At 38.3% G+C, this 16,378-nt stretch overlaps 1 protein-coding gene across 1 annotated transcript in view; it reads left to right on the forward strand.

Annotated features, from left to right (window-relative positions):
• Nucleotides 1–16,378, forward strand: part of TMEM117 (transmembrane protein 117) — a 234,622-nt gene that overhangs the window by 94,442 nt on the left and 123,802 nt on the right. Inside the window, exon 3 of the mRNA XM_009286248.2 lies at nt 11,406–11,505. Coding sequence (XP_009284523.1) covers nt 11,406–11,505 — 100 coding nt within the window. The remainder of the gene's footprint in view (nt 1–11,405; nt 11,506–16,378) is intronic.

Genomic DNA, 16,378 nt, shown 5'->3' on the forward strand with positions numbered 1-16,378 from the left:
CCTCCCAGCTTCTCCCTGTGGCAGGGCAAGAAGCTGAAAAGTCCTTGGCTAGTGTGAGCACTACTTATCAACAACTAAAACATCGGTGTGTTATCAACATTGTTCTCACCCTAAATCCAAAACACAGCCCTGTACCAGCTACTAGAAAGAAAATTAACTCTATCCCAGCTGAAACCGGGACAAACTTCCATGAAGTCCAATCTCCTTTCTACTCATTCAGCAAACATCCCACGAGCTCCAAGGCAGGTATGACTTAGTCACTCTTCCTTTTTTAGAAAATTTATACTTCTGCAATGCAAAGTAGCAGGACTCTGCCCCATCTGCATCCATTCAGTCTGAGATGTTATCACTGACTGTTCTTGTTCCTGACTCATTCATTTCAAATATTACTTGTCTTTAAAGAGAATAATTCAAAGAAATACTTATTTTAAAAAAAATCATTTTAGTTGAATCACCTGTTCTACAACCTTGACACTTTAGTATTTTTTACAATTTGAACAATCATGACGCAAAGTCCCAGATTGATTTGGATAATTTAAAATAGTCATTACAGGACCTACACAGTCATTCTCTCACAACTTTGCTTACATACTGTGGACTTGGTTCATAAGAAAACATAAGAAGTTTCTTGTGAAACAGTAATATTTAAATAGAAAATGGAAAATTGGTAAATTGATTTTGACACACTTCAGATGTAATTAAGCCTTAAATTACCTTACTGTTGAAAGATGAATGTTTTCATTATCTGTAGTTAAACTTTGAATCCTCTAAAGGAGTATCTGACCTTATTCTGTATTGTAGTTTGAGGTAGAAATAAATTTTTCTGGAAGGAAAAACTTACACAATAAATGCTAATCCAAAGTGATTTGGACATGAAGCATTTTTTCAGTCTCCCAAGAATTTTTGCAGATTAGAAGGATTTCCTGTCCCAAACCAGCAAAAGAAATGAAAATAATGAAAATGCTTATGATACGCAGATTTGGAAAGAAAGCTGGAATGATCATAGAAACAGGTTAAAAAAAATCAAGCTAAATATTTCTAAGTATAAGTAACTTAATTTTTAAATCAAACCACAAGATTATGTTCAGTTTGAGAACTGGCAAGTTTTTTGCATTTTGAAAATTTGTTCATATTTTCAGATTTTTATTTTTTTCCCCAAATCTATTAAAAGCAGTGTGTTCCTTCAAGTGATCACAGACTATGCATGACCTACCATTTTATAATAATAGTAAAATGCTCCATACCATTTTTTACTTCTGATAACTTTGAAGAAAGAGACAGAGGTGCCATCAGCACTGGCAGTACAAGCACACAAGCCAAAACGAATATCTTCATATCTTACATAAAAGGTAATGTGAATGGATTTGAAATTGTCATTTAAAGCCTGTGTGTCAGGGAGATCACCTTCTAGCCTATAAAGGATGTCTTCTCTGCTTCAGATACTCTGACATGTCTCTGCAGCAAAACTCTGGAAACAAAAATGTCAAAATTAAAACTTACCACACTGTACTGATGTAGTAAAAAAAAAAATCATTTTAGCCTATTTAGCAGCAATTACACTCCTCCACCACACATTTACATACTTTGATGCAAATTGTAAGGTGAGTCATATGTCAGTCTCCACTGCTTTAAAAATGGGCATCCATATGCAGGTTGCATTCATCTGTATTTCCAATTACTTCTCAAATTCAAACTCCATCTAAGAGGTTCAAATACTGGTCCAACATTTGCTGTAGTGAAGCATCTCACCTTGTTCCAGTCACAAATATATAGGTTCTTCAATGTCTTCCAATGTTCAGTAAAACACTAGAAGTCCCCTGGTCCATACTGAAAGGACAATCCTTTGGCCACTTGTCACTCAGCTGCAGGGTATCAGTGGTTCCTGAAAATAGTGTTGAAAGAAGGCACATGGTCCTTGCTTCACCCAATCACTACAGTAGACCCTTGAAATTCAAACTAATATTAGTCTTTATAAAGCCTTAAAACATTGTCATTAAATAAAGAAAAAAATCTACTTTGTTTATAATAAATTATTTAAAAAGTAAACTCGGAAGAAATTTTCACACACCCAATCACTACAGTAGACCCTTGAAATTCAAACTAATATTAGTCTTTATAAAGCCTTAAAACATTGTCATTAAATAAAGAAAAAAATCTACTTTGTTTATAATAAATTATTTAAAAAGTAAACTCGTAAGAAATTTTCACAATTTTATTTTACATTATGGGCTTAAAATTTTTTTCAGAGCCAGCTCACATTCTTTTCAGTTATGATTGCTGAGAATCTGTCAGCAGAGATTCTGTGCCGGTGTTTCTTTGTTCCCTCAGTTCCAATTCATCAACTTAGAACATGTTGCTTGTAGTTTTCTGGCATTTAATTATTGTAATTTATTAAAAAAATCTGTTTATCAATGGTTCAGGGAAGTTTAATAAGTTAAAGAATGATTAATATGTAAAGTTGCATTATCTGCTAATACTTAGAAGATTCTACTAAAATTTGCTAAAATACATTTCTGCTTTTGCTTTCGCAGTTGGGCTGCTACTTACAAGCAGAGTCCATTCAGTGTTTTGTACCAACTGCAAATCGTTCTAATTTCCCCTTTCTGAATAGCAATAATACTGCAGTTACTCATTTATTCAGCATTACAATAATGCATTTAAACTTCTCTGCTATCCCTAAAACTGAAATGGATAGACAGTACAAAGTTTTTGCTGGAACTCACAGAAGTTTTAAATGTTATCAAAGCACTTGGTCAAAGTGGTGAAGTTCCAGCTACATCATTTAATTTTGTTTATATTCTGGCAATGATATGAGCAGTTCTCTTTTTTTTTTTCCTAAAGTGAATCATTTTTTTCTTGCAACTGCCAGCTCTGAGAATACTGCTGCACATCTGTCTTTATCCCTTCTTAGCTGTACTGAAATGTCAGCACCAGGAATGGATGTGTGTAAGCCATGTCCCATTCTGAAGAGTTCAGCCAGCGCAGCATTGTTCAAAGCCATTCTTACCAGTATCTCGCCAAGTTTAAAAACAAAGCAAGTATTTATTTAAAAGAAAATGTTTTACTGCGTCTCTCTCTTGCTAAATTACTAACCTAACTTAACCTTCCCAAACAAATTGCCTGTTATATGCCTTAGTTTCTGCTAGTTATTTTCAAATTTCTTAATGTTATTTTCAAATTTTAGTAGCTATTTTTTAAATGTCACTCACCAAACAAATTATCTGTATTTTAAGATAAGCAAATCTACAACATTTAACAAAATGTTAAATGTAAAAAGCCCCCAAAAAACAGTTTACAACATTTTTCTAAATTTTAGAAACTCTGAGCATACATTTTTCTTCAGTGTACATGTGTATAATTTAGCTTGCTGTTTAGCAACTTGTTGAAAATCAGCACTCGTTATCCTTCTCAGGATGCTTACGGCAAGGGCTGAGACTGCAAACGTGTATGTCTGCAGACTGTGTTACAGTGTGATGAGTCAGGATCCTCTTTAAATGCTCAAAATGCGTATACCCAAGGCCACTTGTCCTATTTTTGTCCCCGGGCACCTGTGCTAGCATTTTGGACCTTTTTAGTGTAAAATTATTTTGATATCATAGTATATAGGCAAATGGAGTGAATCAAATACGGCATGTAATGTACCAGCTCGTACTACAGTCTTGTGGATTAGTTGCAGAATTTTACTACCTATTAAAAGAGATGCTAAAAAGTGACACAGTTCTCTTACCTTGTCACAGTTCTCTTAACTTGTTTGATTGTCCACTAAAACAATTTTCAATAAACTTTGCAGTAAGTAAATATCTTAATCCTCTCCTGTAGTATCAAACAGACATGTAAGAGGCAACCCTTTGTTTCTTTGCTTCAGTAAAAACAACTTATGCGGCGGTTATAGAATTTAAGTGGAAGCATAAACAGCTACACATATAAACAGCTGCAGTGCTTGTGTCTGTGTGAGTGTGTGGTGGGGGCTGGTAACACAGCCAGGGTGTGGATGTTTATGTGAGCATAAACATGCTCACATATTTAGGTGAGCATTCATCTATTAGCACAACAGTATTAGAAGTGTTTCAGGCAACCTGTCCTTTGCTGAGTGGTGTAACCTTTATTTGCTGCAGAAAGATGCTAAAAGCACTCTGCAGCCTTTGTTTTTCTCTTGTCTGACTAAACAAAATATACATGTGATGATACACATTGCACAAGAATAGCAAAAATCCTGGAAAATTTGGAAAAGATATGGATATAATAAATTTGAAAAATCAATTTGTTGAATTCTTTTGTCAGGCACTTTTTATGCTTTTTCCCAGACTATCCTGTCCATAGGAAGTGCTTTATAGTGGAGTCTGTAGGGGTTGTACAGCATTTTCATCAAAGCACTTACATAATGATGGAGAAAGTTGCTCATCTGAGAGGGGAGAAATCTGGGTTCAGTTCCCAACTCAGCCACTGGTTGTCTCTGATTTGATTTATGTCATTTAAGGTTTGACATAAAAATTGTAGGTGTAGCAAATCCTGTCATTTAAACTCACTGGGAGTATGTACCAGCACTCACCAAAGTTTACCTTTAGCCCAGGGAGGCAGCGTTCCTCCCATAGTGGAGGTCCTTAACACTTCTGAATTTGCAGATCCCTAAGATTTTCCCATTAAAGATGCAGACTCTCACATCCCCTGGCAGTAGCCCTGCCATTATGTTACCTTTTGCAAATCCTTTAGAAGTAAGCTGTTGGCCCTTAGTGATGCCGTACGTGAAAATCATCTAAATTAACGTCCTGCTCTGAGTTGCTGTCAAATCCATTGATTATGGAGACAGCCTAGGAAGACTAGCATCATTAGGCAAAAGTTAATCTGCATGAATACCACTTGGTCCCTAAAGAGAAGTCCAGACTCTATGGGGCATCAAGCACTTGAGGGTTGTTGGCATAGGATCCACAAAAACCCACACAGGGAACAAGAAACTCCTACAATTAGCAACAAAGAAGCTATAAATATAGCAAGGACAGGAATATATTTTAAATCCTGTCCCAACTTGCTTGAGGCACCTTAATTAATATATTAAGGACAGGAATATATTTTAAATCTTGTCCCAACTTGCTTGAGGCACCTTAATTAGGACTGTACTGGTGAGCTAATCCAAACTCCTATCCTGACCAGTGGCACCCATTCCACTTCTCTAAAATGTCTGTCCTATATGTGAAAGAAGATACTTGTACAAGACATGGCATATACAGCTTCAGTTACCCCTCACCTACAGGAGGCTGAAACACACATTTCTCATCCTCTTGGAGAGTGCCATATGCAAAAATCCTACTGTCCTAACAGGAGTTGGTCATTATCTTTTCTTATGGAGAGTGAGGCGCAATTCTCTAACTTTGAAAGGCATTGAACCAGTGTCCCTTGGAATAGGGATTGGATCTCATGTGTTCCCTACAGTTTAAGTTACGTGCATACATCTCTTCTACATTAACAGACAGAAATGCAATTGCTGCATTTTTCAATGAGGCCTGTCTTATAGGCAAGCTTGCAAAACACTTCACAGATGGAGCTCCGCAGGCAAACCAAGTGGAGGAATAACTGCTTTATGGATATCAATCAATATAGGATGTGAGCTAGAAGCCAAATGGCCTATTCCTGTGGAGAGTGAGCAGCTCCTGTACATGCCTAGCAGCAGAACTTCAAATGGCTTGGGAGCTTTAAAAGCCAAGTCCCCAGAGTAAGTTAGGCAGCCCTCAGGCCTGTAGACTGATGAGCAGAGGTTTTCAGAATTGCAGTTCTGTTGCCTGATTTCAAAAAAACATGTATAAATAAGTTACCACCCAGCAATGCTCAGTTACAGCATGAATCCATCAGTCTCAGGTGTTCTGCACTGTGCCGTGGATCTGTCTTGCTATGGCCAAGCCGTTTTTGCATCCTAGTTTTGTTGTGTCTTGGAGATTAGCCTGCTGAGCCTCTTGTGGCTGTTATCTCTTTGAGTCTTGTCAAGAAAAATCCCTGGTTCAGTGCCTCTTAATTCTCCCTGTTCTGGTGTCATAGAAAAAGTTTCATCTGTACCTCTAAAGTGTGCACTGGGGATGGTTAGGGACTGTATGACTAGTTGTTGTCCTCTCTGTAGTGTTTGTAGGTAGCTATGCATTATGCCATTCTCATTATGATATGCCAATTTATAGGACAGCAGGTCTTGTTGTCTCTGTGCATCTTCCAGTTCCCTGTGCCTCTGACTTCAGTTCCTAGCAGTAGAGGGATAGCTTTTCAGCTGAGCAAAGTGCTACCAAGTGTCTCATTTACCATTCTGTTGTTTTAGAGTGACAAATATGGATCAGGAACTGTATCTGCAGTCTTTTATGTATGTTTTCAGTTATGCTGACACTCTTTGCCTCTGCTAAATTAAGAGTAATGGAAGCTTGTGGTGCCACATCTAAACACATATTTCTTTGCAGCCTGCGTGAACCCCTGCGCTGTCACTCGTTGGCCATTGTCAAGGCATTTCATTTTGTCAGGTGCACCAAGGAAGATGAGTCCCATATAGATAATCAGCTATTTAGGGGGAATGCCAGATAACAAAACTGCCTCAGAAAAGCACGTATCAGACTGCAGAACATGTACAGACTTTTTATCACTCAACCTAAAAGATATCTAGGCCTCCCTCCTTTTCGAAGAGCCTTAAGTTACCACCCTCTATGGGTGCGGTTCTTGTAGACTCTGTACAGAACATGCCCTGTGTGCTATGTGCCAGCCCAGTGCCTTAGACAATCTAGAGTGTATAAAGAGCCAGCTGAAGTGTAGTTAAGATGCATCAAGGTTGCTAAAATAGCATTAAAAGGCAACTAAAACCTCCCCAAAGTGTCTACACTCTCATTGTAGTCCATGGAGACCTAGGGTTCAGTTCAGATGCGTCTGGGTTGTCAGATGTGTTACAGGCCTTACAAGAGATCCAGATCTCTTTGGATTATCATCTGGAGACCAGGATATGTCACAGCACCTGGAATTATTTAGTCACATAGGTTTAGCAATGCCTTTTGATATGTGAACATACTGTTTTGACATGCTAGCCATCCTGCAGTAACATAAGGCAAACAAATACTTCACCCAGCATGTCTACAGTAGCATAAGGACGAATCATGCTCTAATTTTCATTTACTATTCTGACTAGGTTCCATTGAGAGTTTGGATCCCTGGTTTACACTTAAATGTAAGTGTCTAAATTCAAGCTATATCCCAGTTATAGATTCCTGTGATGGTCAAGAAAACACTATCTCAGAACTGAGTTTCAGCCATGACTTTTATTCCAGTGCCTAGAACAATGTTGATAGCACCACAGTGGCTTGTACATCTTTATCCAACTTAAAATTAAAAACGTTCCATTTGCTTTCAAACTGTTCATCATTTTGGCAGCTGCCAAAGTGTCATCCTTCTTTGAAAAAATGCTCTGATATCTTCCTTTGAACTATTTCTCCGGGCTAGTGCTGTTGTTTCCCTCTTTGTTTTGTGCACACTCTGCTGCTAACTCCAGAAAAGTGATCAAATACATTGGGCTTGTACCTTTTTTTAGTGACTCGCTGTTATTAACTTACCTTTTGCAACAACATGGATGTAGGCAGCACCTTATGATGGGGTTTTTTGGACTCTATTTTAGAACTATGTGTCTCAAGTCTCTTTTGTCTTTTGGTTCCTCTGTTTTGTCCTATTCTGTCAAAATTGTGGTCTACCTTCCATAGTCTTTGGCCTGTAAAGAGCAATTTCCCTGGCTTTGCAGCCTTCAGTTTTACTGTCAAAGGTTAATAGTGGGTTTGTCCCAAATCCCAATCGCAAACTTGTCCTTTATAACATTCACAAGTATTGGCTCCTCAGCCTTTAATTATTTTCACTTATCCTGTCTGTTTCTGAGGAGCTTTTTACTGTTATGAGCTTTAACTGTTGTGTTTTTCCACTCAGTGGGGGTTTTTTTTGTATCAGAAATAGTGTGGCCAGCAGGACTAGGGAAGTCCCCCTGTACTCGGCACTAGTGAGGCCGCACCTCAAATACTGTGTTCAGTTTTGGGCCCCTCACTACAAGAAGGACGTCGAGGTGCTGGAGCGTGCCCAAAGCAGGGCAACGAGGCTGGTGAGGGGTCTGGAGAACAAGTCTCATGAGGAGCGGCTGAGGGAACTGGGGTTGTTTAGCCTGGAGAAAAGGAGGCTGGGGGGAGACCTCATCGCTCTCTGCAACCGCCTGACAGGAGGTTGTAGCGAGGTGGGTGTCGGTCTCTTCTCCCAAGTAACAAGCGATAGGACGAGAGGAAATGGCCTCAAGTTGAAATTTCTTCACTGAAAGGGTTATCAAGCATTGGAACAGGCTGCCCAGGGAAGTGGTTGCATCACCATCCCTGGAGGTTTTAAAAGACGTGTAGATGTGGTGCTTAGGGACATGGTTTAGTGGTGGATTTGGCAGTGCTAGGTTAATGGTTGGACTGGATGATCTTAAAGGTCTTTTCCAACCTAAACAATTCTATAATTCTGTGATTCTTAGATTGTGCTATTCATGCAATATGAATGTACCTTGCTACAGAATACAAGTATGGCAAAGCAAACAGAAGCCTTTTGACAAGCTATAGAAAATCTGGGCTGACCATGACAGTTAACTGGAACCCAACAGCTATTAGCTCTCCTGCAAGGTGCAGACATGGGTCCTAGCCAGGAAACAGAGTAACCAATTAATGAGAACTGCTCTAATCACTAGCTAAAGCTAGAAAAAAGTGAGGATTTTTCTACAATAGAATTAATTTTACTTTTGGTACTGTTAAATTATATATCCTGGTAACATCATCAGGCAAGCATGGCTTTTTTGAAAATGTCAACTACTCTCATTTATATTTAACTAAAACCTGAAAATTAAAAATGGAGGGTTTTTTCATTTTTAACAGCCAAAAAGCCATATTTTAAAAAAGTCGATTTCTCTTTGTGTTTTGAAATTAAAATAATACTGCAGAGAGCATAAAAGACACAGGATGTAATGCTAATAGTTAATAAAATAGCAGTGTTTTTCATTACTATTTCTAATAAGATAATGACAGTGCTAAAAATATTTTCCCTGTTCCATAAAAAGTTGTAGCTGTATTTTAATCAGTAAATGGACTTAAAATATGCACAGATGATGTTCTTAAGAGTTTCTTTACAATAATATGCTATTTTCACTCTAACTGAAGGTCTGTCAATTTGCACATTTAATTTAGGCATTCATTACTTACAGACTACGGTGTACAATTTATACTAGGCTTCTTGGATGCTTTCATGTTTCAGATGTTCATGTTTCAAATTACAAAAAGGACTGTTAGGATGATCTGGTGCTTTCAAGGCCTTTCTATCTATTTAAGTATTGTATCCAGCTCATCCAACCTTATTATAAGCCTTCAGGTACTTTTAAGATTCATAAAAACAAGTGACTACATGAAGAATTTCAATTTCCATTTAAAAAATAGCTTATGTCTGGTTTGATATCTCTTCTACTTGTTAATACCTATATTCAGTGATCAGTGACCTCTCAGCCTTTTTGGATAACCCATCTTGTGTACATCAGCGTGCCATGGGTGGCTGTGGCAGGCCCACTATATGGGACCTTATATATATAGGAGTTACCCAAAGGGCCCGTTTTTCAGGAGCGTTGTGCAAGTGTTCATTTAGTTTCTGTACACCTGTAATCGTGTATAATGCATATGAGAAATGGCAATAAAAAGGGTGAGAACTGTGGGGTTTTTGTATGTGTTTCACACTGATGAAAAAGATAAAGATATGGTTTGCTTTTGGGGGCCAGTCCTTACAACTGACATTTATTGTCATGCCTTCTTTGTTAATGAGACACATTCTTAAGGAAGTCAGACTTGATAATTTTTCGCCTTCACAGATGCTACAAGAATGGCATACCCAAGATGCAGGAAAAGAAGGAATTCCAAATGTTTCCCAGTTATAAAGACGTTGGGAGAATATATCTGGGAGGGGTGTGCTTGCCTGTTCTCATAGTCTTCCCGAGGTATCTGCTGTTGCCCTGTCTTGGAGACGGGGCCTTGGAACAGGGGGACTTCAGGCAGACCCAGTGTAGCTGTTCTTGTGTGAGCCAGCATTTATACGCTGTTCAACAGATGAAAAAAAAGGGATGGTGTTTTTGTTAGTGACATATTAGCTGAAAGGTCATGACATGTATAATGAAAAGAGCCATTAGTGTATGCCATTTTACATGTGTCATGAAACTATTCAATGACATTAATATTTCTATTGTAGAACGTATTAACTTGTAGCTAAGAAGTGATACAGTGCTGTGCATGGATTTGTGCTAGCAAGATCCTCTATCCTGATCAAATATTTAGATTTTAATAGGACTGCCCCAGAAAGTAGGATTAGCTTGCGCTGATCCAGTTGTGGGATATGGTCTGTTAGCTCCTAGACATTACAACATTTGGTGTATAATAATGGTAAGATTTGAATAATGAATAGCGCAATGTTCAAGTAAGTTGTTACATGCAACTGGGTGAGTTGTGCACACCCTCAAATAGGCATAACATTATAAAAGCAATGTTTACAGGTATCTTGAAAGCAAAGATATCACTTCGGAAGTTAAAATATAATTACTATCATTATTCAATGTGTTAGTTCTTGAGGAGAGTCATCTCTTCTTAAACACTATAAAAGTCTTTTAGCAAAGGATATGAGCATATTAAAAGCTATGATTTTTTTCACAAAGGTTTTAATCCAGCACAAGTAACTTTACCTTCTTAATTGTCCTTATAGCATCTTGATGAACTTGAAAGTAGAGGTCAAATTATTGCGTGAGGTTTTAAATCCTATCTGTTGCATTATTTAAGCAGAATGGAAATGCTTCTTTTGGATTTAAGTAAAATATATCTATGAAAATACATTGTATAAATCAGGAAACAGCGACATCGCACTGAAATTCTGGAAAGCTTGCTTGCACTGTTGTGTTAAAAAAACGTGGTTGTATAACTGGTAGAGTGAAAAGTCAAATGGCTCAATTAACTTTTTAAAGAGAACTTCAAGATTTTCATTTTTCTTCATAAAGATTTTGCAAAGTCACCGATTCCAAGAATGTTGCAATTCCATTTGTACAAAGGAAGAGGTAAAAAGTATAAAATAGTTTATATTTCCAGAGTCCTTACATAATCCTAAAGCCTTTGCCTATCATTATTTTAGCACCTTCAAAAGAGACATGGGCTGTAAAATCCGATTCACATTTCCGTTTCTAATTGGAATTGACACATCCTGGTTCAGTTCTATGTCAAGACTCAGATCTAGCAGAAAAAGTGATTATGAACAAAATGGGAAATCTTTAACGGCTAATCATAAATTTTGTCACTAAAGCAAGTTCTTTATAACTGCATTAAGCAAACGTGTATAGCTTACAGCCTGTGTTCTTGTTTCCACAGTGCATACATTATAACAGACTTCATGGGCATCAGGAATGAAAATTTTATGAAGGTAGCTGCAGTTGGGACTTGGATGGGAGATTTTGTCACAGCGTGGATGGTAAGAAACGCAATATTACATTTTAAAAGAAAAAGAATATGTTTCTTGGTTTCAAGGGAAAGAGGAGAGGAGAAGAGAGAAAACTCAATTTCTTGAAGTATTCAAGTATTTCAACCCAGACAAGTAGAAAGTTAACAAAGGTGAACTAGCATAATGGCAGGGTATTTAATTAGCTGGGAGTCCAGAAGAGTTTCTGTTAAAACGTATCAGAGCAGTATTTAATTTCTTCTGCTGTGAGTGGGAATTTTGCCATTGACTTCTGTGAGGACAGCATGGTGGCCCTTTGCTGTGAAATAACATCATGACTTGCTATCTGGTGAAACAGTGAGTAACAGTTAGAGATAAACAAGTCTAATGAAAAGGATTAAAAAAGAAGAAAAATTAACTGAAAGATGTGACAAAGAGCAATGGAGATGAGAGAAAGAAAGCAAGCCAGTTACATCCCAGAATTTGAAGGTAGCCTGTTTGATGTTGAAACTTCAGATTAAGTTTGTCTCTAATTTAGGATTAAGAAGAATGAAGTTTTCATTTGGATTATAATTGTTATAAATGTTCTCTCCTGAGATATGGGCAACCCAAAGATCAGCTTAGTGAAAAAAAAAACAGAAAATGACAGCTAATAGGGAACAAAATCAAGCATGTGCACATGTTTTTATTGTTCAGGAAAAGCATTTCTTAAACACAAGTGATAAAAGTGATTTTTTTTTTTGTAAGATTAGGTTTTTATGATTAGCGTAGGTAAGAATTTTAACAATTGTGACTGTGACATTAATTTAAATTGGGGAAGGAAGTCCATGATTTTTAAGGTTGCAGAATTGGTTTTAATTAATCTATTTTTTTTTTCCTAATGATTCATTGATACCTCTGTTTGTTTACTCAAAAGACTCAACATAATTTTAAAAGAATTCATTAACACAGGGAACATTGCTGATGGTGAATGTTTATCACATATCACATAAAAAGATCTCAGCACTGTATGTAGCTAGTGACTGCAATAATCTCTGGCATAAGCAAAGAAATAAGCCAAGGTGGATAAATTTTAGGACTGTGGTATGTGTTAGGAGAAAACACTATAGGAATAGTTTCAAGCAGGAATGACTGTAAGATGCTAAGGCTATAGTCTATAAAACTGTAGGAATAGTCTTCGAAGGGTCATCCGAGTTTCTGTCAATTTGTCTTCTATCCTCCACTTATTTGGGACATGCTGTACAACAGACAGAAGAAAAAAAAAGCATCAAGGATTTTTTCAGCATATTGTTCAGTGTGTGTCAGTGGTTTGTCTGAGACAAATTATGCTCTGTGAAATGGGGGCCATGAAAAGCCAGTACAGAGCAAATCATCTGTACATGCATTACAGTAAGGACATTGCAGAATTGGTGCATTGACTGATATTGACAATTAATGTGGATTTCTTGTGAATCAGTAATAAAATTCTTGGCTACTTCTGAATACCTTTAGCTTGACCCTTTTTTTTTTATGGACTTCCACAGCTTTATCCCACTATGGAAGGAAAGCTGATGCATAAGCTAAGCTGAATTGAGTGGGGTCATGTTCATCATACATACATGACTCAGAGCTCCAGTGATAGATTACATACAAGTTGCACTACTTGAAGTAATGTTCCTTTTTTTCAGTCCCTTTTTTTCTCATTTCCTTGAAAAAAACTGTTACTTGCAGCACTATATAAAGCATGGAAATGGCTGGATTCAAGAGGTCTGAGAATCCCGATCCTTTTCTGTGTACTCAAAGCCCTCTCAGGTCTTTTCAGCAATGGAGGCACAATTGGATTGTGCCACAGCAGATTCCAATGGTGGATGGAGTTATCGCTGAAGAATGGGAGAGAGACTGGGAGAGACTGCAGAGGCAGTTTGGAAAGGGGAGGCTGTTTGTAAACTAGGCTGGTTCTGTTAGCTTTCAGGAAGAGCAGAGGGCATGGGATTGGAGTGTCAATGTGTTTTAGGACACACTTTGATTGCACGAGGAGAATTAAGAGGTGTGGTGATTGGTGTTTAGATCTTCAGAGCAAAACAGAATAGCGAGATCGCTTCTGCAATGCAAATCTCTAGGCAAAGTGTATGAATCAGTGGAAATTCCAGTGTTTAAGGGCAGCTAAGCTTAGGAACATCAAAAAAAGCTACAATGTCAGGTAGAGAGGCATTAGTAACAGAAGAGCGCAGACATGCACGTTGGTACATGTGCATGTACATTGGTACAAACCTCCCACACAGCCTAACTTTAGCAATCTTATTCTATATGAACAGAAATTATCATGTTGTTTATAATATTTGAAGTTGCTTGACTTTCTGCATGTCAAGCCCAGCGTGGAATTGACATCAAACTGACATGAGTCTTCTGTGAGATTATTATATTTTATGAAGTTCTCCAATCCTGTTTGGAAACAGGAAGGAAAAAACAAACCTGTAAAGGAACCTTTGCACATCTTCCTATTCACAGCAGTGCTTATATTTTCTAATGTTTAAGAAGTTTCTGTAAAGAAGCCACCCATCCTTAGACTACAAATGAGAAGATGAAAAAGCCAATGTAGCCTTCACTTCAGTGTATTTTAACCATACTGGAATTAAGATCTTATTCCCTATTTAATTGGAAACTTTGGAAATAAGCAGGAATAAAGCAGAACAGATGGGATTCCATTTTAAAAATGAGTAATCAATAAACAGTAATATTGCCCTAGTACAGCGAGGAGAGGCTTATAAAATCAGCAAAGTGATTGAAATGGGAAAATATGTTTTGGATTGCTGTTTGTTTTAGATTTAAAAGGCAGAAGTGAGCCTTCCCCCTCAACACTTCCTAGCTCACTGACTAGTTTGGTGACAGGGTCTGACTCAATTCCTAATAAAATCAGCAATATTCTTTCCACTGTGTGTAATGAGAATGGGGCCATGCTATGGGTGCACAGGAGCTTCTCCTTTGTACCTCTGGACAGGAACTTCTGCTACTAATAATCATCTTTACTGAAATCTGTAGTAAGTGTTAGATGTTCGAAATAAGTCTGTGAAGGATGTTCTAAGTAAGTCTGTGAAGAGGGGAATGGGTTCAATACACTAACCATCTCTCTGCACTTTTTCCTCTTTGAAGCCAGGGAAGTATATTCTGCACCTGCTTTGACATACTCTCCTGCTCTCATAAAATGTGCATTCTGTTCTCATGGAGAGTGCTTTTGAGGCAGACACCACAGGATTTGGCACAGTAGGGTAGCTTTGGAAAAAAGGTTGGATTCCACCCAGACAAGCCTATAAACTAGCAATTATGGCCACCTTCTGAGAGAGTGCAAGCAGGCTGAGGAAGGAGCTGATTCCAGGGCAGAATCTCTGATGATTAGAGTCAGGTGGCCTCTGTAAAAATGAGCAACCTGCTGCAGCTGTGTTTTTGTGAGGGACACAGTCCTGAGCATGTGTGGTAAGGCATGCTCAGAGTATACCTACAGGAGTGGATGGCACTGAACATTGACGCAGAGGGCAGAGTACAACCAGAGCCTCCTCTGTTCTTTACAGCCTCCTGGTGAGGTGGAAGAGCCTGCTTTCCACCTTCTTTCCAGGCACTGTTGGCTTTTAGACTGTCAAAACTGTTGTTCTCCACTTTGGGTGATGGCTCTTTGGGCTCTCCAAAGTTTACATATTGGCCCTGCACTATAAATGATACTCGTACCACATTGAGAGATTTGCTTACCAACTGCCATTGCCGTTTACATTAAAGACATATCCCTGCCTACAAGCCCTACAAACGTGTGAAAGAGTCTAAACAGTACAAGTTTGTTACATCTTCCTTAGACCTTGCTTGCTAGGATTATCAGAAGCCGAAGCAGCCAACTTCAGCCAGAGGCTGGCACTAATCTCTATGAATGTATTGGGGGCTGATTCTCTTGACAAGGGATCCTGTTCCCATTTACCTTCCTTCTGAAAGGTCATTTAATTGAGATTCTCTTCTCCCTTGTTAATTGCTAGAGGGAACGGAGAACGTTTGAGAGATCACTGAGCAGCAGAGACTCTGCTGGCTCACATCATCAGAAACAATTATAAACTCAAGGGATGGTTTAGTTTATTATTCATCAAACTAGTATTTACGAAATCCATACAAGCATGTTCTTTTTAACAAGGAGAAGCCAAGACTTCTCTCAGCACTGTGCTTTAGCACAGTACTTGGCACAATGTCTTAGAGTGTAAGCTGAATCATTGTCACAATTCCTGACTGTTCTTTCTGACACCTTCACTTGACTTCAGTTTGACTCCTCCCTCACTTGGGACCATGAAGACTCCCAGGACCATTTCTGTCTTTCATCATCTTAGCAGAGGAATAAGTAGGAAGTTATGAAGTAGTACTTCGATCGTAGTCTGGATGGAAGGGTGATAGGTCACCACTTGTTCCACTGACCCATTATCCAGCACTGACATAGACACATCCTATCCACTTAGATGGATGGATATGGAGGTAGAGACCTTCTACCTAAGACTTCTGGTCAGGACATAGTATTGGGATTTCAAAAGGTTGTTACTGAGTGATGAATCCACACCTACCTTTCCTCATTAGTGGAACTGGATAATGACCCCCATACACACAAGTTGCCTGGGCCTCTGTGAAGTTTCTCAGGCAAAAGAGTCACATCATTAGGTGATCATACCTACACATCACGACATATAACTTGTGGTGGCATGCTGCTCCCTTTGATAAAGCTTATCTGTTCTTCTGCGAGAAGGATTTTCTGTTCTCTGAGATTTTCAGTGTGTCCTGTTTTTGGCAGGGATAGAGTTAATTTCCTTCCTAGTAGCTGGTACAGTGCTGTGTTTTGGATTTAGGATGAGAATAATGTTGATAACACACCGATGTTTTAGTTGTTGCTAAGTAGTGCTTACACTAG

Source organism: Aptenodytes forsteri, unplaced genomic scaffold (assembly GCF_000699145.1).
Source record: "Aptenodytes forsteri isolate BGI_AS27 unplaced genomic scaffold, ASM69914v1 Scaffold103, whole genome shotgun sequence".
Classification (NCBI taxonomy): domain Eukaryota; kingdom Metazoa; phylum Chordata; class Aves; order Sphenisciformes; family Spheniscidae; genus Aptenodytes; species Aptenodytes forsteri.